General features: G+C 48.2%; 2 protein-coding genes and 1 non-coding gene across 3 annotated transcripts in view; 2 read left to right on the forward strand and 1 right to left on the reverse strand.

Annotated features, from left to right (window-relative positions):
* The first annotated feature begins 2,186 nt into the window (after positions 1–2,186).
* On the forward strand, positions 2,187–5,198 carry COX5B (cytochrome c oxidase subunit 5B). Its single transcript, XM_068977580.1, has 4 exons — positions 2,187–2,331; positions 2,872–2,945; positions 3,122–3,221; positions 4,104–5,198. Exons 1-4 carry the CDS (start codon positions 2,229–2,231, stop codon positions 4,214–4,216), a joined length of 390 nt encoding a protein of 129 aa, XP_068833681.1. The 5' UTR covers positions 2,187–2,228; the 3' UTR covers positions 4,217–5,198.
* A 10,669-nt stretch (positions 5,199–15,867) lies between these two features.
* The window catches only part of FAM178B (family with sequence similarity 178 member B), a 106,891-nt gene continuing 96,688 nt past the window's right edge, over positions 15,868–26,070 (forward strand). Inside the window, exons 1-2 of the mRNA XM_068967376.1 lie at positions 15,868–15,961; positions 16,431–16,508. Of these exons, the coding sequence (XP_068823477.1) occupies positions 15,868–15,961; positions 16,431–16,508 (172 nt within the window). The remainder of the gene's footprint in view (positions 15,962–16,430; positions 16,509–26,070) is intronic.
* Positions 25,762–25,868, reverse strand: LOC138093289 (U6 spliceosomal RNA). Its single transcript, XR_011146034.1, has one exon. It is a non-coding gene; the product is annotated as a U6 spliceosomal RNA (small nuclear RNA).

Here is a 26,070-nt window from a genome sequence, read left to right on the forward strand (position 1 = left end):
GCTGAGAGTTGAATTAGCAGGTATTTCTTGGCAAAGAATGGTCAATTAAGGTGGGAAAACGAAAATAGCGTTCTCTGCTGCAGGTCTAAGCAGAGTCTTTGACATACTAGTGTGTTCATCCCCCGAAGGGCACTTATCAAATGCGGAACTTCCCTATCTTTCACACAAAAGTGTGTGCTCAGTCTCGAAGTCGTGTCCGACTCTGTGAGACCCCATGGACTATAGCCACAAGGTTCCTCTGTCCACAGAATTTTTCAGGCAAGGATACTGAAGTGGGTTGCCATTTCCTCTTCCAGGAGATCTTCCCAACCTAGGGATCAACCCTAGTTTCCTGCATCTCCTGCATCGGCAGGCAGATTGTTTTACCACTGAGCCATCTGGGAAGCCCTCCCTATCTTAACCAAGTCTTTTAAACTGAGAGCATCTTTTGAAACCAGGAATCCATGGAATACACTTCAGGAAATACTAACCTAGTCTAATGATAGTTTTACAGATTAGCAAATGGTGGGCAAAACAAAAAGTGACTGAGTTGGCTGGTGGGTTTCACTCAGAACAGTTGTTTTCCAGACCACTGCTTCTCCCCACCCCAGCATTAAACATCTCACTATAGTTACAGATCAACTGTAGATTCTTGGGGAACATCCCTAGGACTTAAGGGATTTTTTTTTCCAATTTAATTTCCAAGGGAGAAAGAATGATGGAAGCCATTCAAAGCAAAACTCACCTTTCAATAGAATCAAGACATCTTTGGTCTTAGAGATGTTTTTTTCTCCTTGATGGAGAGGCACCCATGAAGACTGTGCTCATGTGAAGGGATGCTCCACCTGATCCTTTTGAAAATATAACCTGAACAGGGCAGGTGGGAACACCTGCGACTTCAACCCTCCCCAATTTACCTCAAGTTTATCTCCTTGGGCCAGGGGAAACCCTACAAAACTGATTCTGCAGATTCTCTCCAAGAAATAAATTTACTAAAGTTTCCTCGATCCCCTACATGCTGGGCCTCTGCAAGACACTGAGAATTCAAAGATGAATAGAACATAATTTCTGCTCTAAAGGGTTGTTTTGTTTTTTAAATCAGGTAGGGAAACAGACACTGCATGTAGCCAGACTTACAGGGCTATACTGACCATGGGAATTAGGGCCTAGGAACCCATGAAGAGCAGTGTTTACAAAGCCCACCCGAAGAAGCTTGCACACCCGAGCTCGTGGGCAAGTGGTGGGGGTGGTAGGGGGGAAGCTATGGAAGATGTTTCCAGTTTTCAACAGAGAACTCCCGTCCTAGTACATTCTGGGACTCCATTACCAGTAACAACTCGGCTTCCCGCGGAGGAATCTTGTTTATCTTCTTAGCCAACAGCTTCCGGAGGTAGCCAGCCCTTTACCCCACATCACCAAGGGCTTTGGTTCTGGGTATGCTAAGTCGCTTCAGTCGTGTCCGACTGTGCGATCCTATGGACTGCCACCCACCAGGTTCCTCTGTCCATGGGATTCTCCTGGCAAGAAATACTGGAGTGGGTTGCCGTGCCCTCCTCCAGGGTTGGTTCTGGAAGAGGCCCACAACATGGCCCTACCTTCTTCCCCTTCCTCAGCCTCGCCTCAGACCTGGATCTCATCACCTCAAAGCCACAGCTACAGGAAAATGATGCTAGGTCTGCGAGCAGATTCTGTCCAAGTTCTTACAGGTTGAGCCCCACTTTCACAGTGGCTGTCACACTGCCAGGAGACCCAGCATCAAAATTTGCCCCCATCACAATTAATGCTGTGGCCTTTGGGACGCTACTGCTAAATGGGGACCACTTGATGTGTGGCAAGTATCCTGACAGGCACTGGATTCACGTCTTCCATCAGCAGCCTCCACGTCGCCCGAGCACAATTGTCAGCCAAAAAGCATATGAACTACAGTGGGGTTGCCCCATTCGGACGACGACACTGAGTCTCACAGGCGCAAAACAAGTTCTACCCAACCTCAGCGTTAGCAAACGGCAGGTGTCCAGAAGCCTACAATTGAAACCGTTACTAGCCCCGCCCCTAGCCGGCTGCACGGAGCGGGCAATGAGGCAGAGTTGCGCCGGCGCAGCCTTCCCTGATGTCCCGCCCCGGAAAGGCCACGTGAGTAAGGCGGACTCTGGGCCGGAAGGAAGCGGAAGGGAAAGAAGCCCTCCCCCGGAAATCATTTCTGTTTCAGGAGCCTGCTCCCGGAAGTGCTGGTGTTTGTAGCGGGCGTGATGGCGTCAAGGTTACTCCGTGGAGCTGGAGCTTTGGCCTCCCAGGCCCTGAGGGCCCGGGGTCCAAATGGAGTCTCCGTGGTGCGCTCTATGGCGTCTGGAGGTACTCGCCGGCATCGTGCGCCGTTGCCCTCCCGCGGTGGTGTTAGGTCAGCAAAGGCTGGGGTGGGGGAGGCCTTTCATCTCCTCTGGGCCCCAAAGGCCTAGGCTCTGCGGACCTCTCCCTGTTATTCTCGACCGCATCTGCTGCTGATCACCAAATGACCCGGCTGCGAAAAATTCCTAAACGGAGTTGCCGGGTGACCTTGGTGGGCAGGGTTTGCAACCCGGGCATGGAGGGGCCAAGCCGCCCTTCAGACTTGCGCCCGTCTCCAGTTGGATGCACCCCACTAGGACTCTGATTAACCTGCTTTTAGGAAAAGAAAATAGGGGGGAGGGGCAGAAAAATCGGCCTCCGTGGTTGAGGGACGAAAAGATCACCCCATGTTCCACTTTTGGGTAACGTGACTGGTTCTTAAGGGACAGTGGGTATGAGTAGACTGTGGGAGCCTGTGGGCCCGCTAAAACTGTAAGCAAAAATTGACTTCTGTGCGCTTTCCTTCTTGATCATTTCAGCCGACATCATCATTTTATTTTCTTTTAGGTGGTGTTCCTACTGATGAAGAGCAGGCGACTGGGCTAGAGAGGGAGGTCATGCTGGCTGCTCGCAAGGGACAGGTGAGACGAATGTTCCGTGCGTTCTGGGAGAGTTCATTGCCATGGATGGGATCAGAACAGCCTCCTCTATGGGAAGCCTTCCCTCCAGGAAACATGGTTTCTGGGAACAGTATTGGTAGTCCCTAGAGGGTAGAGATCATTTGGCATAATAGACCCTTTATTTTGTTTTTTTTCAGGACCCATACAATATACTTGCCCCAAAGGCAACCTCAGGTACCAAGGAAGACCCTAATTTAGTCCCCTCCATCAGCAACAAGCGGATAGTAGGCTGCATCTGTAAGTGCTTCTCCACTATTTTCTTACCCTTTTGTTTGTTTGCTGACTTATTTTTTGACTGTGCAGAATGTGGGATCATAGTTCCCCAACCAGGGATGGAATCCACACCCCCTTCATTGGAAGCACAGAATCTTAACCATTGAACCGCCTGAAAAGTCTCTATTTATTTGCTTATTTTTAATGTTTACTTATTTGGCTCTGCCAGGTCTTAGTTGTGACCTTCAGGATCTTTGTTACTGCATGTGAAATCTTTTAGTTGCAGCATACAGGATCTAGTTTCCTGACCAAGGATGGAACCCAGGCCCCCTGCTTTGGGAGCACGGAGTCTTAATCACTAGACCACCAGGAAGTCTCACCCATTTGTTTAATATGTGTTTTGTAAGGAGGATGTCTACTAGTTTCTTCACATTTGTTGTCTGTGAGTGTATATGTGTAAAGGTATATGGATAAACGTTTTAAAGGTTTTGACCCTCAGGCCCCTTTGCCAAAGTAGGTCACCCTTACTGTAAAGAGGCCTGGAACATCAATAATACTGCCTCAGTGGAGAGGTGGCGTGCAGAAATACTCATCTAGGAAATACTGTACTTTCTCTTTGCCAAACACCGCATCAGGCACTAGGTGTACATGCCAAAATGGACCCAGCTTTGGGATTCTACACAGGCAGGGAACTATGAGAACCTAATAGGAACTGATTAGAGGTCAGTTTACTCACAGGTAAACTTGGCCTCAGTTCCTTCATCTGAAAAATGGGATCAGCTTGAACTGACCGTAAGGTGTCAGCCATAAATTTGTTTGCATCTCAGAGGTGTCTGAGGGCAGTAGCTTAACGGTGAAAGTCCTTCTTCTAGGCTGCATGGCCTTCAGCTACCTTTTTTCTTTCAGGTGAAGAAGACAACAGTACTGTCATCTGGTTCTGGCTGCACAAAGGCGAGGCCCAGCGATGCCCCAGCTGTGGAACCCATTACAAGCTGGTGCCGCACCAGCTGGCCCACTGAGCTGTTGCACTAATGCACTCAGAATATGATGCAGAATTTCTTCTTTCCAGTAAAGACTAGCCATGACGTTGGCGTCTCCTCCCATAGTTGGCTGGTCTTATTTCTTTCCTGTGTTTATGTCAGAAATAGCTGTCTGTTAATATTAGCTTCCCATCCCCTTGCTTTTGTACACTGAGATTGTCGATCCCTAATGCATTGATGGTGACAGTCAGTATGGGAAAAACGGAGTCAGGCTGACTGAACTTGCAATGTTGGCTTCATCATCTAGCTTTGTCGCTGGTATCATGTTCTCTGAGGGTGGGTGGTTGTTTAGTAGCTAAGTTGTATCTTCTTTGTGACCCCATGGACTGTAACCTATCAGGCTCCTCTATCTATGGAATTCTCCAGGCAAGAATACTGGAATGGGTTGCCATTTCCTTCTCCAGGGGATCTTCCCGACCCAGGGATCAAACCCAGGTTGCCTGCATTGCAGACAGATTCTTTACCACTGAGCCACCTGGGGATCTAGCTGACACTCTAGTGGGAGAGAAAGGTGAATCCACAGCCACCCTTTCAGCATCAAAGGCAGCACAGCCACTCCCATACTTGGCATCAGTTGACCCTCACAACTACCCTGTGAAATGGACCTTTTCTCTTTCTTTGTGTACTTAATTTCTAAAAATTCAGATATAATTCATATACCGTAAAATTCATTCTCAAAGTCTACAGTTCAGTGGTTTCTAGTAAATGCACAAAGTTTTGAAATCATTATCACTACAGAACATTTAAAGTCAGTGCCCATTACTACTCACCCCCCCCACCCCCAGCTCCTGACAACCGCTAATCTACTTTCTGTCTATGAATTTCCCTATTCTGGACATTTCCTATTTGTTGAAAAACTATTTTTCCCGTTGTCTTTGTGCCCTGTTGAATATTGACCACTAATTTGTAGGGTTATTTCTGGCCTCAGATTATCACCTTGCAGAGGTTCAGAGAGGTTAAGCTAATTGGCCAAGGTCTCAGAGCTAGCAAATAAAAACACTAGATCCAAACCCAGCTCCTTAGAATTTGTGTAAAGTGCTGTGAGAATACGTGATGGGGAGAATGATTAACTTCCCACCCCAGGAGGCAGGTGTCAGGACTGGTCCTAAAATCTCCGAAGGGAAAAAGCAGAGAGGGCTTTGGGAAAACAGCAAAGAATAAGTTGTGGTTGGAATGCCAAAGACTTGCAAGGGTATTTGGCATTCATTTATCTGGGAGAAGGGGAGTCCCTGAAGGTTTGTTAGGAGGGAAGACAAGGAGAGGAAGGGGACGCTTGGAGGAGAAAGGTGAGTCTGGATAACTTGATTTTGCAGGCCCTAAAGAATCATGAGGTGCAGATGGGGATGGACAGATTAGCTGGGAAGAGTGGGCTGGAAGCAGAAAGGCTCCAGTGGGACCTGAGTGGTGGAAATGGAGCTGAGATCCAACTCCCAGCAGAGGGAGAAAAGCCAAGAAGAGGCTGAAAGGCAAGGTCGAGGAAGCTTAATTTGGGGAGGCAAGGAGAAGGGTTAACAACAGGAAGGTGTCTTATCAAAACAAGGTTGTAAAGAGAGGCTGGGGCTTGGCACATAGGAGGCCTACAGGATGACAGTTTCAGGGCACGGTGCAAGTGGTTGATGATGCAGACAAAGGGAAGAGGCAGCTTGCCCAAGCAGTCTGGACCGAGAAGACAGATTGAGGGCACAGAGGCACCGTGTGAGAAGCAGACTCCTGTCTCAGCATCCTTGAGGGCCAGCCGAGGGTGCCTGATGCAGAGTGGAGGAACAGCCCTGGAGAGGAGAGACCCAGTTTCTCCAAGACCAGAGGGAAGGGGAGAAGGGAGGGTCAAAGAGGAGGGAAGGGAGCCTGAGAGAAATACAAGTAGGCAGGGCTGGGGCTTCAGGGTAATGAGCGAAAGAACTGCCAAGCTCCCAACACCAGCGGCTCAGCCAAGGGCAACTGCCACAAGCCTGTCCAAGTGTATGACATTCTCCAGCCACCTTGGAAGCAGGAAAATAGAAGACGTTGGGCAAGGGAGAAAGAAACAGGATGTCAGTGACTGTGGCGGAACCATCTGACCAAGCTGTCCCAGCCGGAGAAACAGGCTGGTCGCTCTCTACGTGATCCTCCAGATCCACCCTCCACCCCTCTCTCTGCCTGGGGAACTGACCTTCATAGCTCTTACCCTCTGGTTGCCAGCGGGGCAGGGAGGAGGATGGAAGGGGAGAGAGATTGGGCAAGAAAACTCCTCCACCCCACCCCTTCTGCCTGGTTCTGGTCAGTGGCACAGCGCCCCCTGCTGCTACAGCCTCACAGGTGCCAGTACCACCCAGCCCAGCTGGTCAGAACATCCCACCGAAGCCAGCCCTGGTGCTCACCATCCCCTGGGGCTCCCTAAACCCTGAGCTCCGTCTACACACTGGCAGATCCTGTGGGCAGGCCTGGCAGGAGGGTGGGAGATGGAGAGGGAAGGAAGAGATGGGTGGAGAAGAGAGGAATACTAGGACTTCCCTGCCGGGGTCAGGTTCCTGAATAAACAGAGCTCCATGGAGTTGGCAGGGGAATCAGTGGGTGAGAGAAGGGTCCTGGGAAAAGGAAGGGCAGTAATTCACTTTTCTCCTGTGCGAGCTGTCCTATGCCTCCTGCTTTTGTCTCTTACACACACACTAAATAAGAAGCCTCCTCTGATCCCTCTGAGCGGCAGTCGCAGCCAGGGCTCATGCTGACAGCGGTTCCAGGCGACCCCCTTTTGGGTTTGCAGCATCTACACAAAAACATTTGTCAGACCTGGCTCTTCCTCCAGAAGGGCCCTGGCCCCCACAGCCTACCAGAGGTCCAGCCACTTTGTCACATGGTCCTCAGGCCCCCTGAGGGCTCCAGGGCTCTGAGCTGTCTGGTGCAGGATGGGGCGAGCCCTCAACAGCAACTGTCTCTCCCACTCCTGGGATAATTAAAAACTAGCCCTGCCTCTGCTTTTGTAAGAGGTCAGGGCCCCTGTGGTCCAGTCAGAGCTGCTCTTTCTGGTGATAGAAAGGCAGATTAAGTCCTTTATGACCCCATTCCTTCAAGCTTGTGTGAACTTGGTCCAAGTGAAGAACAACCCCCTCTCTTCTACTTTCTTGAGATGGATTCAAGGCAGAGGCCACATTCCACTTCCCCCTCCCCCAACACGTACCCAGAGGCAACTGCTTGTATTGGTTTCCTGTGTATCCGTCCAAAGTTCCTTTCAGTTCAGTTCAGTTCAGTTCAGTCGCTCAGTCGTGTCCGACTCTTTGCGACCCCATGAATCGCAGCACTCCAGGCCTCCCTGTCCATCACCATCTCCCGGAGTTCACTCAGACTCACGTCCATCCAGTCCGTGATGCCATCCAGCCATCTCATTCTCTGTCGTCCCCTTCTCCTCCTGCCCCCAATCCCTCCCAGCATCAGAGTCTTTTCCAATGAGTCAACTCCGCATGAGGTGGCCAAAGTACTGGAGTTTCAGCTTTAGCATTATTCCTTCCAAACAAATCCCAGGGTTGATCACCTTCAGAATGGACTGGTTGGATCTCCTTGCAGTCCAAGGAACCCTCAAGAGTCTTCTCCAACACCACAGTTCAGGAGCATCAATTCTTCGGCACTCAGCCTTCTTCACAGTCCAACTCTCACATCCATACATGACCACAGGAAGAACCATAGCCTTGACTAGATGGACCTTAGTCGGCAAAGTAATGTCTCTGCTTTTGAATATATTATCTAGGTTTGTCATAACTTTTCTTCCAAGGAGTAAGCGTCTTTTAATTTCATGGCTGCAGTCACCATCTGCAGTGATTTTGGAGCCCCCCAAAATAAAGTCTGACACTGTTTCCACTGTTTCCCCATCTATTTCCCATGAAGTGATGGGACCAGATGCCATGATCTTCATTTTCTGAATGTTGAGCTTTAAGCCAACTTTTTCACTCTCCTCTTTCACTTTCATCAAGAGGCTTTTTAATTCCTCTTCACTTTCTGCCATAAGGGTGGTGTCATCTGCATATCTGAGGTTATTCATATTTCTCCCAGCAGTCTTGATTCCAGCTTGTGTTTCTTCCAGTCCAGCGTTTCTCATGATGTACTCTGCATATAAGTTAAATAAGCAGGGTGACAATATACAGCCTTGACATACTCCTTTTCCTATTTGGAACCAGTTTGTTGTTCCATGTCCAGTTCTAACTGTTGCTTCCTGACCTGCATACAGATTTCTCAAGAGGCAGGTCAGGTGGTCTGGTATTCCCATCTCTTTTAGAATTTTCCACAGTTTATTGTGATCCACACAGTCAAAGGCTTTGGCATAGTCAATAAAGCAGAAATAGATGTTTTTCTGGAACTCTCTTGCTTTTTCTATGATCCAGCGGATGTTGGCAATTTGATCTCTGGTTCCTCTGCCTTTTCTCAAACCAGCTTGAACATCAGGAAGTTCACAGTTCACGTATTACTGAAGCCTGGCCTGGAGAATTTTGAGGATTACTTTACTAGCATGTGAGATGAGTGCAATTGTGTGGTAGTTTGAGCATTCTTTGGCATTGCCTTTCTTTGGGATTGGAATGAAAACTGATCTTTTCCAGTCTGTGGCCACTGCTGAGTTTTCCAGATTTGCTGGCATATTGAGTGCGGCACTCTCACAGCATCATCTTTCAGGATTTGAAACAGCTCAACTGGAATTCCATCACCTCCACTAGCTTTGTTCACAGTGATGCTTTCTAAGGCCCACTTGACTTCACATTCCAAGATGTCTGGCTCTAGATTAGTGATCACAGATCTTTTTTGTACAGTTCTTTCATGTATTCTTGCCACCTCTTAATATCTTCTGCTTCTGTTAGGTCCATACCATTTCTGTCCTTTATCGAGCCCATCTTTACATGAAATGTTCCCTTGGTATCTCTAATCTTCTTGAAGAGATCTCTAGTCTTTCTCATTCTGTCTTTTCCTCTATTTCTTTGCATTGATCGCTGAAGAAGGCTTTCTTATCTCTTCTTGCTATTCTTTGGAACTCTGCATTCAGATGCTTATATCTTTCCTTTTCTCCTTTGCTTTTCACTTCTCTTCTTTTCACACCTATTTGTAAGGCCTCCCCAGACAGCCATTTTGCTTTTTTGCATTTCTTTTCCATGGGGATGGTCTTGATCCCTGTCTCCTGTACAATGTCACAAACCTCATTCCATAGTTCATCAGGCACTCTATCTATCAGATCTAGACACTTAAATTTCTCACTTGCACTGTATAATCATAAGGGATTTGATTTAGGTCATACCTGAATGGTCTAGCGATTTTCCCTACTTTCTTCAATTTAAGTCTGAATTTGGCAATAAGGAGTTCATGATCTGAGCCACAGTCAGCTCCTGGTCTTGTTTTTGCTGACTGTATAGAGCTTCTCCATCTTTGGCTGCAAAGAATATAATCAATCTGATTTTGGTGTTGACCATCTGGTGATGTCCATGTGTAGAGTCTTCTCTTGTGTTGCTGGAAGAGGGTGTTTGCTATGACCAGTGCATTTTCTTGGCAAAACTCTATTAGTCTTTGCCCTGCTTCATTCTGCATTCCAAGGCCAAATTTTCCTGTTACTCCAGGTGTTTCTTGACTTCCTACTTTTGCATTCTAACACCCAAAAAAAAAAAAAAAGTTCCTTTAGGTAAATATAAACAACTATGAATACTAATTTAAAATACTGATTAATGATGAAAATTTTAATTGAAATATAGTTGCTGTACAATATTATACAAGCTATAGATGTATACAATATAGTGATTCACAATTTTTAAAGGTTATATTCCATTTACTTGGGCTTCCCAGGTGGCGCCAGTGGTAAAGAACCCGCCTGCCAATGCAGGAGACATAAAGAGCGGCTGGTTTGATCCCTGGTCGGGAAGATCCCCTGGAGGAGGGCATGGCAACCCACTCCAGAAGAATCCCATGGACAGAGGAGCCTGGTGGGCTACAGACCATAGGGTCATAAAAAGTCAGACATGACTGAAACTATTTAGTGCACATGCACCATTTACAGTTATTATAAAATACTGGCTATATTGTTGTACAGTATATCCTTATATGTTATTATGTATAATCTCCTCCCCCATCTTGCCCCTCCCTCTCCCCCCACCACTGGTAATCACTAGTTTTTTCTGTATATCTGTGTCTGCTTCTTTTTTGTTATATTCACTAGTTTGTTCTATTTTTTAGATTCCAACATGTAAGTGGTATCATACAGTATTTGTCCATCCTTATTGCTTTAAATGGCAAATTTTTGTTCTTTTTTTATGGCTGAGTCATATTCCATTGTGGGTATTTACATCTATTACAATGGACCTCATTTTCTTAATCAATATGATCTCGGGTGGCCTCAGCCTGCAGGGGCTTGAAGTGGGGTTCAGTTCCTGGCCAGAGGTTGAGGTGGGGCCGTGACAGTGAGAGCACCAAATCCTAGCCACTAGATTGGGATCTAATCCTGAGCACTAGCTACTAGACCAGTAGTCAGTGACAAGGCCCTGGCCCTTCAGCTTTGCAGAAAAGAATTCCCACAAAGATGGAAAGTAGTGAAACATGCAAAGTGTTTATTAGGAGGAAAACGAGTACGGTGTGTGTGGATAGACATGGCCAGCCTCAGAGAGAGTCACTCTCTTGCAGCAGTTTAAATAGCTTTTATGGGGCATTTCTTCCAGGTTTCCTTGGGCCAGTCATTTCAATTTGCCTCGTTCTGAGTCTGTATTTGGTGTATCTCAGGATCCTCTAGGAGCCGGCAACAGTCCATGGGGTCACAAAGAGTCGGACACAACTGAGCGACTAAGGACAGCACAGAATCCTTCCACGCGTGCGCGTGCAACTCTCAGCCAAGATAGAGTCCAGCAAAGCGGCCTGTGGGTTGTTTGGCATCACTTCCCTTTGACCTCCAAGAAGCTTTCTAGTCAGGAAGTTCTTCTTGACTTAGACAAATATGTGATCTCTTCTCTCTGACCTAGGCAGGGCTCAGCCTCCTCTCTGGATTGTCCTGCTGATATTTTGGAGTTTCTGTCCACAGGGAATGAACTCCCACTGCTCATCCTGGGAGGAGCGGGCATCTACCTCCAACTTCACATTCATTTGTTGACGAGCGCTTAGGCTGCTTCCATGTTTTGGCAATTGTAAATAATCATGCTGTTTCGAACACTGGGGTGTATCTTTTTGAATTAGTGTGCTTTTTTCTGATATATGCCCAGGAGTGGAATTTCTGGGTCATAGGGTGGGTCTGAATAGACATTTTTTTTTTAATGCTAGCACTTACAGTGTATTAGGCATGGTTCTGAGCACTTTGTTCTCAAAACAGCTCCAGAGGTAGGTGCTGTGTCCATTTTTTTAAGATTTCCTTTTTGATGTGGACCATTTTTAAAGTCTTCATTGAATTTGTTACAATATTACTTCTGTTTTATGTTTCGGTTTTTTGGCTGCAAAGTATGTGCGATCTTAGCTCCAAGACCAGGGATCAAACCTGTACCCCTTGCACTGGAAGGCGAAGTCTTAACCGCCTGACTGTCAGGGAAGTCCCATTGTAAAGAAAATTAAACTGAACCCAGGAGTTCAGCCCAGGAGTACGAACTCCTCCAGGGTAAGCCCCCTGGACTACATCCAACTTGTTCCTCTCTTTGTCCAAGTGCCAGATTCCAGCATGTAGTAAGTATTCAACAAATTCCAGTTGTTGCCATGAAAGACAATTACTCTGTTTCTGTAAGCCAAAGGAATACTTCATCATATATAGGCACAGCTGTATGTGAACACAGTCAGAAAATAAGCTCATGAATCCTCAGGGTAACTGGGACAACTCAACTGGACACTTGTTCAGCTCAGAGTAGGGCTTCCCTGGCGGCTCACACAGTAATCTTCCTGCAATGCTGGAGACCTGGGTTCAATCCCTGGGTCAGGAAGATCCCCTGGAGAAAGGAATGGCAACCCACTCCAGTATTCTTGCCTGGACAATCCCACAGACAGAGGAGCCTGGGAGGCTAACGTCCATGGGGTCACAGAGTTAGACATGACTGAGTGACTAACACTCAGAGTAAGCAGAAGATTCAGTGAAGAAGCTTCAAAAAATTTCTCCTCCCAGAATGACATCAGAGAGCCTGAGCCCAAATCATATTCTAAATACAGGTCTAAAGGGAAGTCCCTGGCATCCAGTGATTAGGACTCCATGCTTCTAATGCAGGGGATTCCAATTCAGTCGCTTGTCCAGGAGCTAGGATCCTACGTGCCATACAGCCAACAACAAACACTTACAGGTCTAAAGAATTTAAAAAATAAAGTGGAAAAGTGACATACCAAGGGTAGCCCATGGTATACACCATTTATTCAGTCCTCGTCCTCCAATCTCAGTTCTGTCTGGGGAGTGTTTGAGTTCCCCAAATGGGTCCATCAGTAGATTCTGCACAGTGCCACCCTCACCAGTTTTTGTTTTGATATTATACAGTTCATCTACAGGAATAACTTTGTATTAGACTTCACCCCCTGAATACTCTGTGGATCCTTAAAATTCACCTGGTTGCCAACTGGACTCGTTTTGAGTCCATTCATCCAGGTAGTGGGATCTGTCCTCTGGGCTGACTCACTGGGGTTCCCCTCTCGTCTCTCCCTCTGCCCCCTCCCCCATCAGGCTGTGGCTCTTCCTCAGCAATAGCCCCAGGATGGCCCCTACTGGAGCCTGCCCACTGACTCCCGTGTGTGCTCTTGTAACTACCCTGTTCCCAGCTCCTGCCATCTCTGTTTGGCCTCTGTTCCTTCAGTACTGAATCGAATCCTGCTGGCCCCCCAGGTTCCTGTCAAGAGTCCTGTCCTGCCCTGCTGAGAGGTGACAATTCAGTATTCAGATGCAATACTAGCCTTCATGTCTTTGCACATTCAGTTCCCTTTTCCTTGAATGCCTTATCCTCCTTTTGGAAATAAGTTGCTAATCTAACACAGACTTCAAGACTATGGGCAAATGCTACCTTGCCTGTGAACCTTGCCCCAAGGCAGGGTATCATCCCATTCGGTTGTACTCCCGAAGCATCGAGGATACCTCCATTACAGTTGATCACACTGCAGGATAATTATCTTTTTTGCATGTGTTTTGCATCTCGGCAGCCAAGGCATGGTGGGTGCTCAGGGTTTATTGAATGATTGCTGAATGGACTAACACATTACACAGGACAATTATTTATCTATCTTTTGCTGCAGCTGGTTTTTGAAAACTTTATTCAATTTGTTATGCCATGTCCCTGTATAAAACCCCACATGAGAAATTACTCCTGGGATGGAAAATAAGAGAAAAGATTTATTTCCTGTGACCACAGAGACTCTGTATTATATAGAGAAGCATGTAGCCCTTCATGTCCCCACACTTTTCTTCTTGCTTCCAAGGAGCTGAAAGACAGATTTAATAGTCATTCACATAATCTCATTAGTCCCCTTGGCCACATTTGGGTCTTCCTCCTCTTTGTGGTTTTGATTTTTAATCTCTTCTGTAATAATTTTGAAATCAGCCAGTGTCGTGTGGAGGAAGAGGTACAGGCGATGGAGTCTGATCTACTAGGGCTTCCCTAGTAGGTCAGACAGTAAAGCATCCACCTGCAATGCAGGAGACCCAGGTTCGATCCCTAGGTAGGGAAGATCCCCTGGAGAAGGAAATGGCAACTCACTCCAATATTCTTGCCTGGAGAATCCCATGGACAGAGAGGAGCCTGGCTGGCTACAATCCATGCGGTCACAAAGAGTTGGACACGACGGACACACATAGTAACTAGCAGCTGTATAAAACTTGGGCAACTCACTTAACCTTTTGAAACTTCCAAATCCCCTTTTGCAGGATCTTTAAAAAGGATTAAATTACAATCCATATCATATATGCAGCACCTCCTAGAGGATCAATAAATGATAATTACATGAAGTAGAAGCCGTGGAGGAATAAAATAATTGAAAGTGTCACTCCAGGCTGGCCTTTGAAAGACTAAGCAGCTACTCACATGGCATAACTTGGAAAGAAGCAAGGCCAGCTTCCCTGAGTCAGTCCCTTTACTAGGGTCACTATTCAAAGGACTCTTAGGAACACGGTTTTTTAACTGGGTTAAGAGATCAAACCACTAGAAGGAGGCATGCACAGCAGGTGGTCCCATGGGGTAGGACCTAAGGGAACAGAGATTTCAGGGAGAGGAGATGGAGGAGGAGGAGGAGGTAGACAGGGAGGGGGCCACTGGGCAGGTCCTCAGCTGGCACATGGCCGGGTTCTGCAGAGGTCCTCTCCTGTAGTCCCTGAGCCATTGAAGCATCCTTGTTGGTCAAACCTCCTTTTCTCTCTCAGGATCCTCTGGGAAGATTGCAGATGGCCTCAAGGACACGGAGCCTGAGTGCAAACAAAGAAGAAGGCCAACAGGCCCCTAAAACAAAGGCAAAACCCTAGGAAATGTGGAGGAAGATCGACCAGAAGCACGGAGCGTCCTGGGCTTCAGTGCTGCCTCTTATGACCCCACTTACGGCCCTGAGCCAAGTTGGTGGCCTCCAAGCCTCAGTTTCTCCATTTGAATAATGAAAGTAATAATAATGCCCTCCAGCCTGCTGTGAAGAGGTAAAATTGGAGGAAGCATTTATATACTGAAAAGCATTATTCTTGTGTAAGTTATTTTCAATTTTGCCTGTCTATCTTAAACTTAGAAATGATGTTCATTAAAATGGGTCTAAACTATATATGTTTAAAACATTTAAAATAGCAGGAATTCTGAAAAAAAAAAAACAGTAAGGAATTCAGATAGGATCCTTTGAAGCTCCACATTATCCCTTTTGACAACTGGAAGTAAGGTGACTTAAAGGGTCCAAACTCCTAGAGGTATTAATCAAAGAAAATCAAGAAGCAATGTTGCTGGGAGGGCCTCTCAGCACAGTGGGGCTGCTGTCTCCCCACCCATCACACCCTGGCCCCAGAACAGGGGCTCCCGCAGAGTATGGGCTTCCCCAGAGTTCCAGCAGCAGCTCTACCACTAACCTGTTTTAAAAACCATGCCAGAGGATCATTTTAATAAGTTATTTGTGATGCCTGACTGAGTCCCGCAGAAGAGCAGGATGCGGGTTTTAACTGATGACAGAACTGGCAGAGGATAAAGAGGAATAATGTGTAAATGGCCCAGCTCAGTGCCAGGCACTGGGTTGGGGCTCAATCCATTGTTGAGTGTAAATCTGAGGGCCAGCATTCTCCAAAGTGCACACGGATATTCATACACACTCAGATACATGTGAGGAATCATAATGTGGTTGTTGGTTATGAGCAGAATGTTCTCAACACACCAGGCCTGTAGGGTCTCACAGTTTAAAAAGGACCAAGGAGGTGGGAAGGGCAGGTCTGTTCTGGAATGAAATCTTGAAGCCACCTCCTTCTGTTTGTGTGCCTTTGGCAAAGTGGCCCTCTCCCCCTGGGCCTTGGTGTTCTCAACCGTAAAATGGAAGCCATCGAGCCTAGGATTTGGCGACTTCCTCCGGGATTTGCCCGAGGGGGTGGGGTCTGAGTAGTAGCGGGAGCGAAGCAGGCTGTTGCGAGGAGCCACCAGGGCAGGCGCGCACCCTAGAGGGCGTGCATGTGGCGCACACGTGGCGGGACTGCGCATGTGCGTTGCCAGTGGCGGGGTGAGGGGTCGCCGAGAGCAGCCATGGCGGAGCGTGTGCCGAGGGACTGTTGCTGTGTCCAGGTCAGCGTTGGGCGCGGGGAGGCCCTGGAGGCCCGCGCCTGTCCCCACCCGGCCCGCCGGTCCCCCGCCCTCCACCCCCAGCACCCTAGAGGCCTCTACCCACTCCCTTTCCCCAGTAGCTGGCCGGGGCCCCTGCCACCAACCAGGCCCTCCCGAGGCCCGCTTACCAGGCCTCCGTGGTGTGGGCTCCCTGTGTGGCCTTCGGTCCTGTGACTCGGGGGGTAGGCTGGTCAGCTCCATTTTACAGGTGAGGAGACTGAGGCTAAAGATCCTCAAGCGGCATGGCAGCCACAGTACCCAACCCCCGCCCCTCCCCCCTCTCCTCCCCCCTCTCCTCCCTCCTCTCCTTCCCCCCGCCCCCCCGCCCCCCCACTTCGCCGCCCCCCCCCCCCCCCGCCCCTGCCCAACCGTAGTAGGTCCCAAGCCCAGCGCTGGTCAGCTCTCCTCCTGTCTTGTATTTTCATGGATTCCTTTGTTCCACGGGTGTGTTTGCGTGTTTGCGTTTGACTCTGATCTGGTTATAGGGATTGCCTCGACCAAGATGGGCCAGGCCCGCGTCTCCCCCGGTGGCGCAGTCGCCAAGCCACGGTTTGCTTTGCTGGGTGAAATTTCTTTAGACTGATTTGGAATCAGTTTATGTTTTGATTTGATGGTTTGTTGTTGTTTGCTTGTTGTTCATGTTTCCCAGGGCACAAAGGGTCACTGCTGTTTTTCTTCCCAGAAAGGCTAGAACTTCCCAGCCTGTTCCCAGTTTGATGGATGTGTGGTTTATGATGCTGGAGACTGTTTGGCTTTTCTTTGTGGGTAAAACTCATCTCGCTTCATCTTTCACATTGTGAGCTGAGTCCTTGCTGATGGCGGCCTCTGCCCTAACATTCCTGAGCTATTAAATATTTGTTTAAAAGGACAGATACAAAGCATGGTGTTAGGAATATGGCATCTTGAAGAAGTGATCTTCATAAGAAGCACAGTTATATTCTGAGTTAATCTTGGATCTCTTTATATACCAAAGGCTCAAAACACTTTGGTACCTATAATTATTTGGCCTGGTAGTCACGTTTTAAGACAGATTGTTTTATTTTTCTTGTAGCCTGGAAGGTAAAAGAACAAAAAAAGTGAGGTGATGTGCTGAAATCACATGTGAGAGCGTGCTGAAGAGTGGGAGAGGCTGGGAACAGAGGCCAAGCATTAACAGCTTTGGGCTGGGGTTTGAGGGACTTGGGGAAGCACTAATCCTGCAGTGGGGTGTGTTTGGAAGATGGAACCCAGTTCCTGAGCTGGACTGGGGAGGAGGGAGCATGGCTGGACCAGAGGCCCATGCTCAGAGATGGTTTCCTTTAAAAAATATTTATGTATTTGGCCGTGTCAGGTCTTAGTTGCGGCGTGCAGGGTCTTCGATATTCGTTGTAGCATGCACTGTCTTTAGTTGCGGCACGTGGGAGCTTGTTACCTTACCAGGGATTGAACCCAAGCCCCCTGCCTTGGGAACCTGGAGTCTTAGCCACTGGACTACCAGGGAAGTCCCTAAGATGGTTTTCTTAACCTGGAAAGAATATGTGTGAGAACGAGGAGGAACAGGCCCTGGATGTCGGGTGGTGGGAGCTGGGGAAGGAGGCCACAGAAGTAAAGTTTGGACGATGAGTGTGTCTCCCTGTGTGGCTGGCGCAGGGCCCTGGCAGCATCGCTTTTGTTCCCCGGTGCGTTCCTGTCTTGACACCTTGTATGCAGTGCTTGGACCCTGTTGACTAACCGTAATTATCGCTTTCATTGATTCTGGAATGCATCTTTGCTCACATTTTCACAGCTCGATGTTGAGCTGGGTCCCATGCTGGATGGTGACTTCCTTTGTGCTGTCGTTCACTTGGCAGCTTTTTATGTTTCTTCGTTGAACAGAAAGTCACGGTGCTTTTCTGTTTGTTTGTTTGTTTGCACACGGAGCAACACGTGAGATCTTAGTTCCCTGATCAGGGAGACCAGGGATCAAACCAGTGCCCCTGGTTTGTCTTAACCACCAGACCACCAGGGAAGTCCCCACAGTACTTTTAAAATCAGAATTATCTTAGCTCCGATGAGTTGCAGTTTTCAGAGTTGGCGATTCAGGCAGGAAAGATGACCCCTTATTAGACTGTACCATGGCTCATTTCTGGAGAAGGCAATGGGAGCCCACTCCAGTACTTTTGCCTGGAAAACCCCATGGACGGAGGAGCCTGGTAGGCTGCAGTCCATGGGGTTGTTAACAGTTGGACACGACTGAGCGCCTTCACTTTCACTTTTCACTTTCATGCATTGGAGAAGGAAATGGCAACCCACTCCAGTGTTCTTGCCTGGAGAATCCCAGGGACGGGGGAGCCTGGTGGGCTGCCGTCTATGGGGTTGCACAGAGTCGGACACGACTGAAAAGACTTAACAGCATCATGGCTCATTTTTTCATTGAAGATGCTAATGTTTTTAAGGAACTGGAGGGAGGGGGCTGGTAAAAGCCAGGAGCGACAGGTACAAGCATGAAAACGTATTCCTTTGTGGGTTGGAGAGGAAAGAAACAGCTGGTGGCTGTGTTCCTTTATAGGGAAAGTTGGGCTGCTGTACAACCACTGGCAGTGCAGTAGCTTTGCGGGACAGGTGTTTTGCGGCAACCAGGCTTAGCTGGCCCCTGGGCAGGTGGCCCTAGCCCACGAGCTGCTCACAGCCAGCCAATCTGAATACACCTCTTGGGGGCAGTGGGGCCCAGACTCCATCATCTGCTGGAGTCTTGGTGACCCTGGGTCTGTCTCTTGGCAGACACCTCCCACTGCTGCAAGTTCAAGGGCAGAGACCTGCTCTTCCCCTTCCTTGGTGTCTGAGGGCTCAACGCAAGGCCTGATGCATCAGACCTGCTAAATTGGGTTTGCTGAGTGGGACTGTACTGGGCACGTTGGGGCGAGTTGTCTTCCAGTGCCCAGGTCAGTCTGCATCCCATAGTGACTCCGTTCACGGTCCTCAGTCCTCTGTGCAGCTGCTTGCTGGGTTGCTGAGTTTGTGAGCTAACCTGGAGGCTGTCTTTCTCTCCGGCCCTCATCTTTGTTATTTCTAATCCTCAGCTTTCAGAATGAGCTTTTGGGACTTCTTAGTCCACTTACGGGCTTCCCTAGTGACGCAGCAGTAAAAGAAAAGAAAAAGAAAAACACCCCTGCCTGCCAATACAGAAGACTCGGGCTGGATCCCTGGGTCAGCAAGATCCCTGGAGAAGGAAATGGCAACCCACTCCTGTATTCTTGCCTGGAGAACCGCACGGACAGAGGGGCCTGGTGGGCTACAGTCCGTGGGTCGCAAAAAGTGTCAGACAAGACTTAGCGACTAAACAACACAATGAAAGCCTGCTTACAAATTTTAGAACCTGCTTCTATGTCAGTTCGCTTGGTGACTTTGCCCCCAGAGAGCCTGGCTAGTTAAGCCGTAGGAGAGCAGGACTGCAGCTGGTGTAGCAGGTTGTCTGTGCTGGGTTTGGTGTTTGAGCAGATGAGCAGGTCCCAGCCTGGGGAGAACTAAAGACAGGAATGAGACTGTCCTGGAGACATGGACCAAAGTTCATTTTCTTCTTTGTCTTCAGAGGAGACACGAGCTGACCCCAGAGCCCTCCAGATCTGCCACCCTTGATCCTGCCCCCACCCCTGCCCTGGGTGATCTTGTGTGCTGCTTCTAGAATGAGATGCTTTGAGCATGCCAGACGTCTTTCCTCAGCTTGCACCAGGACTGTCTGCAGGTGCTTGTACAGAAGTGGAGACTTTGAGGAGAGGTGGCCTCTGTCTTCTTTGGACGCCTTTCGGGCCTTCAGGGGAGGGTTATACTTTGCCTGAGGATGCAGCCATCTCCAGTGCCACCACCAGTTTGCTGTGTTTTGTTTGTATGTTTGTTTGTTTTTAATCTTTGAAGGGGACTCTGAGAATGTTTTAATGGTAAACGTCTGATGATGGAAGAACTGACTCTTTGGAAAAGACCCTGATGCTGGGAAAGATTGAAGGCAGGAGGAGAAGGGGACGACAGAGGATGAGATGGTTGGATGGCATCACCGACTCTATGGACATGAGTTTGAGTAAGCTCCCAGAGTTGGTGATGGACAGGAAAGCCTGGTGTGCTACAGTCCATGGGGTCGCAAAGAGTTGGACATGACTGAATGACTGAACTGTCTAATGATCTTCCAGTTCCCATTTGATTTGTGAGAAGTACTGGTTATTACTGTGGGCTTCCCTGGTGGTTCAATGGTAAAAGAATCTGCCTGCAATGCAGGAGACACAGGAGACTTGGGTTCAGTCCCTGGGTTGGGGAGATCCCCTGGAGGAGGGCATGGCAACCCACTCCAGTATTTCTGCCTGGAGAATCCCATGGACAGAGGATCCTGGTAGGCTATAGTCCATAGGGTCAGAAAGAGTCAGACATGACTGAAGGGCCTGAGCACACATGCACAGGTTATTACTGTAAGATCTTTGCAAAATGTGAAGTCATTAAAAACAAACACGAGTTTTCAACCGTTCCTGTAAAAGTTGAGATGAGAATCATCAATTGATGCTGAAACTAGGAAATGAAAGTATGATGAGAAAGAGGGTGTTTATATAGTCTCAAAGGATCTTCTCATAAGGTGTTGACTGATTACAGCAAAAAGAAAATAGTGATATGCTGGTGGAGATACCTGGCAGATATCAGCTTTGCCAGGAGATGAAAGTTATTAATAGTGACATAATTAATGGAACAAATTGACATCTGTGCGTTCTGATAGGAGGCTCTGAAAAGGACATACCTCTGCATCTGTATGTTCCTGCCTCAGACATATAACCTGAACCCAGTCATGAGGAAGCATCACATAAACCCAAATGTATAGAATCTACAAAGTAGCCAGTACTCTTCAGCAGTGTCGAGATTGTGCATGTACACACACACGTGCGCACACGAATGTTAGAGGCAGCGATAAAGGAAACATAGTGAAATATTAACCTTGGAGGGATTTGGGTGCGGGTCCTGTGGAGTGCCTTGTCTTATTTATTTAAGTTTTGGCTGCGCTGGGTCTTCGCTGCTGCGCTCGGGCTTTCTTCAGTTGCGATGAGCAGGGGCTGCTCTCGAGTTGTGGTGCACAGGCGTCTCCTTACGGTGGCTTCTCGGGTCGCAGAGCAGGGGCTTCAGGCATGTGGGCTTCAGTGGCTGCGGTGCGCGGGCTTAGTTGCCCTGAGGCCTGCGGAATCTTCCCAGCCTAGGGGTCAAACATGTGTCCCTGGCATTGGCAGGTGGATTCTTAACCACTGGACCATCAGGGAGGTCCCACCCCTTCTACCTCTTTGTAATCCTGTGACCTTTTCTACCACACATGAACATAACTGTTCCTGTGACCCATCAATTTGACACCTAGGTGCATTCTCAACAGAAGTGCATGTGGCTGGGTGTGTGGGTATGTGGCTATGTGTATACAAAATGCAGGTGTAACAGTGTTCATGGAAGCATTATTCATAGTAGTCAAAACCCGAAATCAATGGCTACGTCCATCTGGAGTAGAAGAGTTGAGCCTGTATCCACACAATGAAACCCTGCAGAGCCGTGAAGACATGGGCCTGAGCGAAAGAAGCCGGACACAGAGGAGTCCACACTGCGTGGCTCGTTCACGCGTTACTCAGAAACGGGCAGGCAGGCCTGCGGGGTTAAGCCCTGCCTTTCGAGCGGAGGCTGGAGGCCTGACTGGGAGGGAGTGTGAGGAGGACTCTGGGTGCTGCTGGATGCTATTTGTTGGACCTGCTTCATGGTTACCTGGGCTTATCTGGTGGCTCATTGGTAAAGAATCCGCCTGCCAATGCAGGAGACATAGGTTTGATCCCTGGGTCGGCAAGATCCCCTGGAGAAGGAATTCTCTGGTATTCTCACCTGGGAAATCCCACGGACAGAGGAGCCTGGTGGGCCGTAGTCCATGAGGTCTCGAAAGAGCTGGACATGACTTAGCAACTAAACAACAGCGACAACAGCGTGGTTACCTGGGCGTGTTGACTTGGTGAAAGTTCATCGAGCTGTGTTTCACTGTGGTTCCCTTTTCTGCGTGTGTATTGTCCATTCAAGTTGATTCATTTGATTGGTACCTAGCCTAGTAATGTTTGATATATTGCATATCACGATGGACTGAACTGTGTCCATCTCCCCCCAAATGCTTGCACTGAAGCCTTCACCCCCAATGTGATATTATTTGGAAATGCGGCTTTTGGGAGGAAATTAGGGTTAGATTAGGTCATGAGGGTGGGACCCCATACTGCAATTAGTGACCTTAGCAAAGGAAGAGACCAGCACCCACACTTAGGTTCCCTTTCTCTCCCTCTCCCTGCCCCGTCCCACTCCCTGTCCCATGAGTCCATAAAAGAGAGGTCAAGAGAGAGGGCAGTCCCGCCACAAAGCACAAAAGCCCTCAGAATGCAAGCTGCCTTGCCAGCACCTGGATCTGCCACTTCCAGCCTCCAGAGCTGTGAGAAATAAATCTGTGGTTTAAGCAAGGCCCCAGCCTATGGTATTTTGTTAAGGCCGCCCAAGCTGACACATAAATGTACGATAGCGTCGACAACCTAGTTTTTTTTTCTTTTGGCTGCACTGCGTCTTTGTTGTGGTGCCTGGCTTCTCTTGTTGCACGCGGGCTCAGCAGTTGTGGCACTCATTCTCTAATTGTGATGTGTGGACTCTAGTTGCAACATATAGGCTTAGTTGCCCCAAGGCACGTGGGAATCTTAGCTCCCTGACCAGGGATCGAACCCACATCCCCTGCATTGGAAGGGAGATGCTGAACCACAGGACCACCAGGGAAGTCCGCCTGGTTTTCTGAGCTTCCTTCTGGGTTTGACACTGGAGCATGGAGATACTGTGCACTTGAGTGATGCAGGAAGAGCAAACACCCCCACCCCACCCCGGCTCAGTGTGGGGATGAAAGTGCAGCTTCCTCACTCATCAGGATGGCCCACCCCTTGGCAACCCCATCATCCTCCCATCTGCTGAGCTCTCAGGGACCAGAGTGAGCTGCTTGTCATGATCTTGAAAGTGGAATGGCAAAAGCCAGCAACTCTGGACTGGAACAAAGGCTTTGCTGTGTCTCCTAAACTTAGTGAGCTCCGCATTGTTAGGAAGACACAGAAAGCACTTGTGCTCAGAAAAGAAACTGATTTGAAAGAGAGAACATAGCCTCCCCCTCCCACCCCCTCATCCCCCATCCCCTCATTGCACACAGCTTTTTACATGGAATTGGTCTCCTTGTATCAGCAGTTTCTGATTCTTTCTATATTTTATCTTATCATCTCCATGGACTTCTGAGCACCAAAGCATTTGCTTGGTTTGGGGCAGTTTTCTTGTCTTTAGATATTATAATGCAGTAACTCTGGAAATAAGAGTTCACTGTTGCCACTGGCTGTGAGTGATAGTGTTCATGTAATGACTTTTCAAAACTATTTTTGTAAGTGAAAGTTGCCCAGTCACGTCCGATTCTTTGTGGCCCCATGCACTATATAGTCCATGGAATTCTCCAGACAAGAATACTGGAGTGGGTAGCCTTTCCCTTCTCTAGGGGCTCTTCCCAAGCCAGTGATTGAACCCAGGTCTCCTGCATTGCAGGCAGGTTCTTTACCATCTGAGCCATCAGGGAAGCCCAAAAGACAATTATTTTGTTGTATGTGGTCAACAAAGTCACTGTTCCTTTAGCTTTATGGCCAGCTGGCGATTTTATAGATTTCCTGAAATGCCTAGAGCCCAAACAATGACGAAACTCTTCCAGGGTCTGCAGGTTGGTTCTGAGTTGGAGTCTCCCTTCCACACTTAGCCAGGCCTGTGGCAACTCTGCCTTACCCTTCACTCCCAAATTATGTGGAGCCTAATGAGTAGTCTCAGTGGTAAAGAATCCGCCTGCCGATGTAGGAGACACAGGTTCGATCCCTGGGTCGGGAAGATCTCCTGAAGGAAATAGCAACCCACTCCAGTATTCTTGCCTAGAAAATCCCACGGTTAGAGGAGCCTGGTGGGCTACAGTCGCGTGGGCTGCAAAACAGTCGGACACAACTTTTTTGTTGTTGTTGTTGACCAAGCAACAATAACAACAATGAACAGAGGAGAAAGCTTATGGGTTTCCCAAGTCTTTCATTGGCATGCCTTAGTCCTGGGTGTGCGTGTGGCTTTCTAGACACTCTGCTCTACATGGGAACTATTTATTTATTTTGGGGCTTCCCTGGTGGCTCAGACAGTAAAGCGTCTGCCTGCACTGTGTGAGACCGGGGTTCGATTCTTGGGTCGGGAAGCTCCCCTGGAGGAGAAAATGGCACCCCACTCCAGCACTCTTGCCTGGAAAATCCCATGGACGGAGGAGCCTGATAGGCTATAGCCCATGGGGTCGCAAAGAGTCGGACACGACTGAGCGACTTCACTCACTTTATTTATTTTAGAAATTTGGAATATTTTTCAGTCCAGAATTTTCTCATTTTCTCTCTCTCTTTTTTTTTTTTGTTATTTATAGTTTAGTTATTAATCCGTTTTTTTTGGCCATATCACACTGGCATGTGGGATCTTAGTTCCAACACCAGAGATCAAATCCATGCCCCCCTGCATCGGAAGTGAGACATCTTAACCACTGGACCACCTAGGAAGTCCCATGGGACCTTTTTAAAACTTTTTTTTCTCTCCATCATCTGCTTCCTCAGCCCCTTCCTTTTTGGGCCACTTGGTCTCTCTGGCTGCTTGTGCCACCTGTCAATTCCTTGCCCCAGGTGGCTATGACTGGTAGGTTTATCTTTAAATGATTTCAACAAATGCCACCAGGACACTCCAGCCCTAAGAAAGTTCCAGTCGGGGAGTGGGTGTAAAACCAAAGCAAGACCCTGAGTGGATTCTTTTGGGAGCTGCAAAACAGGTCAACACATACAACCACAGTTCTTCAAGAACAAAGTTTCTGTTGCCTTGCTGGCACCAGCAAGCCACACCACTGATGCTGCCCCCACCACTGCCCTTGAGCTGGGAGCTGAGGGTGTTGCGAAGGTCAGATCGAAAGGCAGAGCACAGGCTTACTGACATCTAGCAGGTCCTTCTTCTTTGAACACTCCCCTCACTGTTGTTAGTTTTTTATTAGATTTCAGAGTTCCGTAAGTGTTGGTCCTGACGGGTTTTTCCAGCTTAATTATTGCATTTGTGGAGGGATAAATTTCCGGGGTTCCTGACTCTCTGATTTGGACATCTCGCAGTGATTTTTGTGTTGTTCAATTACTCTCTGGAAAAAATATGCCAGTTAGACAGTCATGCAGGTCATGCAGGTCTTCATAGCCATGCCAGCATTCGTTGTTACACATTTTTGAGCTTATTATTGTTTTCTTATTTAATACTTCATAGTCATATTGATTTGGGTTTCTGTTATTATTGTTGAGTTTGAACCCTTGTTGAGTGAGTATTTGAGCTTTTTTTGTAAACTGTCATTTCCTTTGATCAGTAGTCATTCAGACATTAGCCTTTCATCTGCGTTTCAGGCTGTCTGAGCCCAGGCCTGCTGTGATGAGAGATGTCTGTGTATGTGGCTGGGTCCACCTTAGCTGAGGACAGGCAGCTGCTGACACAGGAGGAGGCTTACTGGAGCCCCAGGGTCTCTTGAAATCATTCATTCATTGAACAGAAATGCACCCAGCCTATCGTGTGCCAGGTCTGTGCTGATGCTGGGGAGATGACAGGGACCAGACAGCCCTGTCCAGCCCCTTATTAACAAACAGCCTCACGGGGGCGACACCAAGCAAGCAAGATGCGCAGGATGTCGTTTCATTTTTATTTATTAATTAATTTTTTTTTTTTTTTGCTGCCACACAACAGGAGAATGATTTATTAGAACATGTTCCATGACAAAAAAATATGGAACGCTTCATGAATTTGCGTGTAATCCTTGCGCAGGGGCCATGCTAATCTTCTCTGTATCGTTCCAATTTTAGTATACGTGCTGCCGAAGCGAGCACTCATTTTTATTTTTTATTTTTTGGCCGTGCTGCGTGGCATATGGGATCTTAGTTCCCCAGCCAGGGATCGAACCCACACCCCCTGCATTGGAAGCACAGTCTTAACCAGTGGAGCATCAGGGAAGTCCCAGGGTATTGTTTCAGAATGTGGCCTTTCGTCTGGGCTGTGCTTGTTTTCATTTCATACAGGTTTTTAAATGCT

The sequence above is a fragment of the Capricornis sumatraensis genome, chromosome 1 (genome assembly GCF_032405125.1).
Source record: "Capricornis sumatraensis isolate serow.1 chromosome 1, serow.2, whole genome shotgun sequence".
NCBI lineage: Eukaryota > Metazoa > Chordata > Mammalia > Artiodactyla > Bovidae > Capricornis > Capricornis sumatraensis.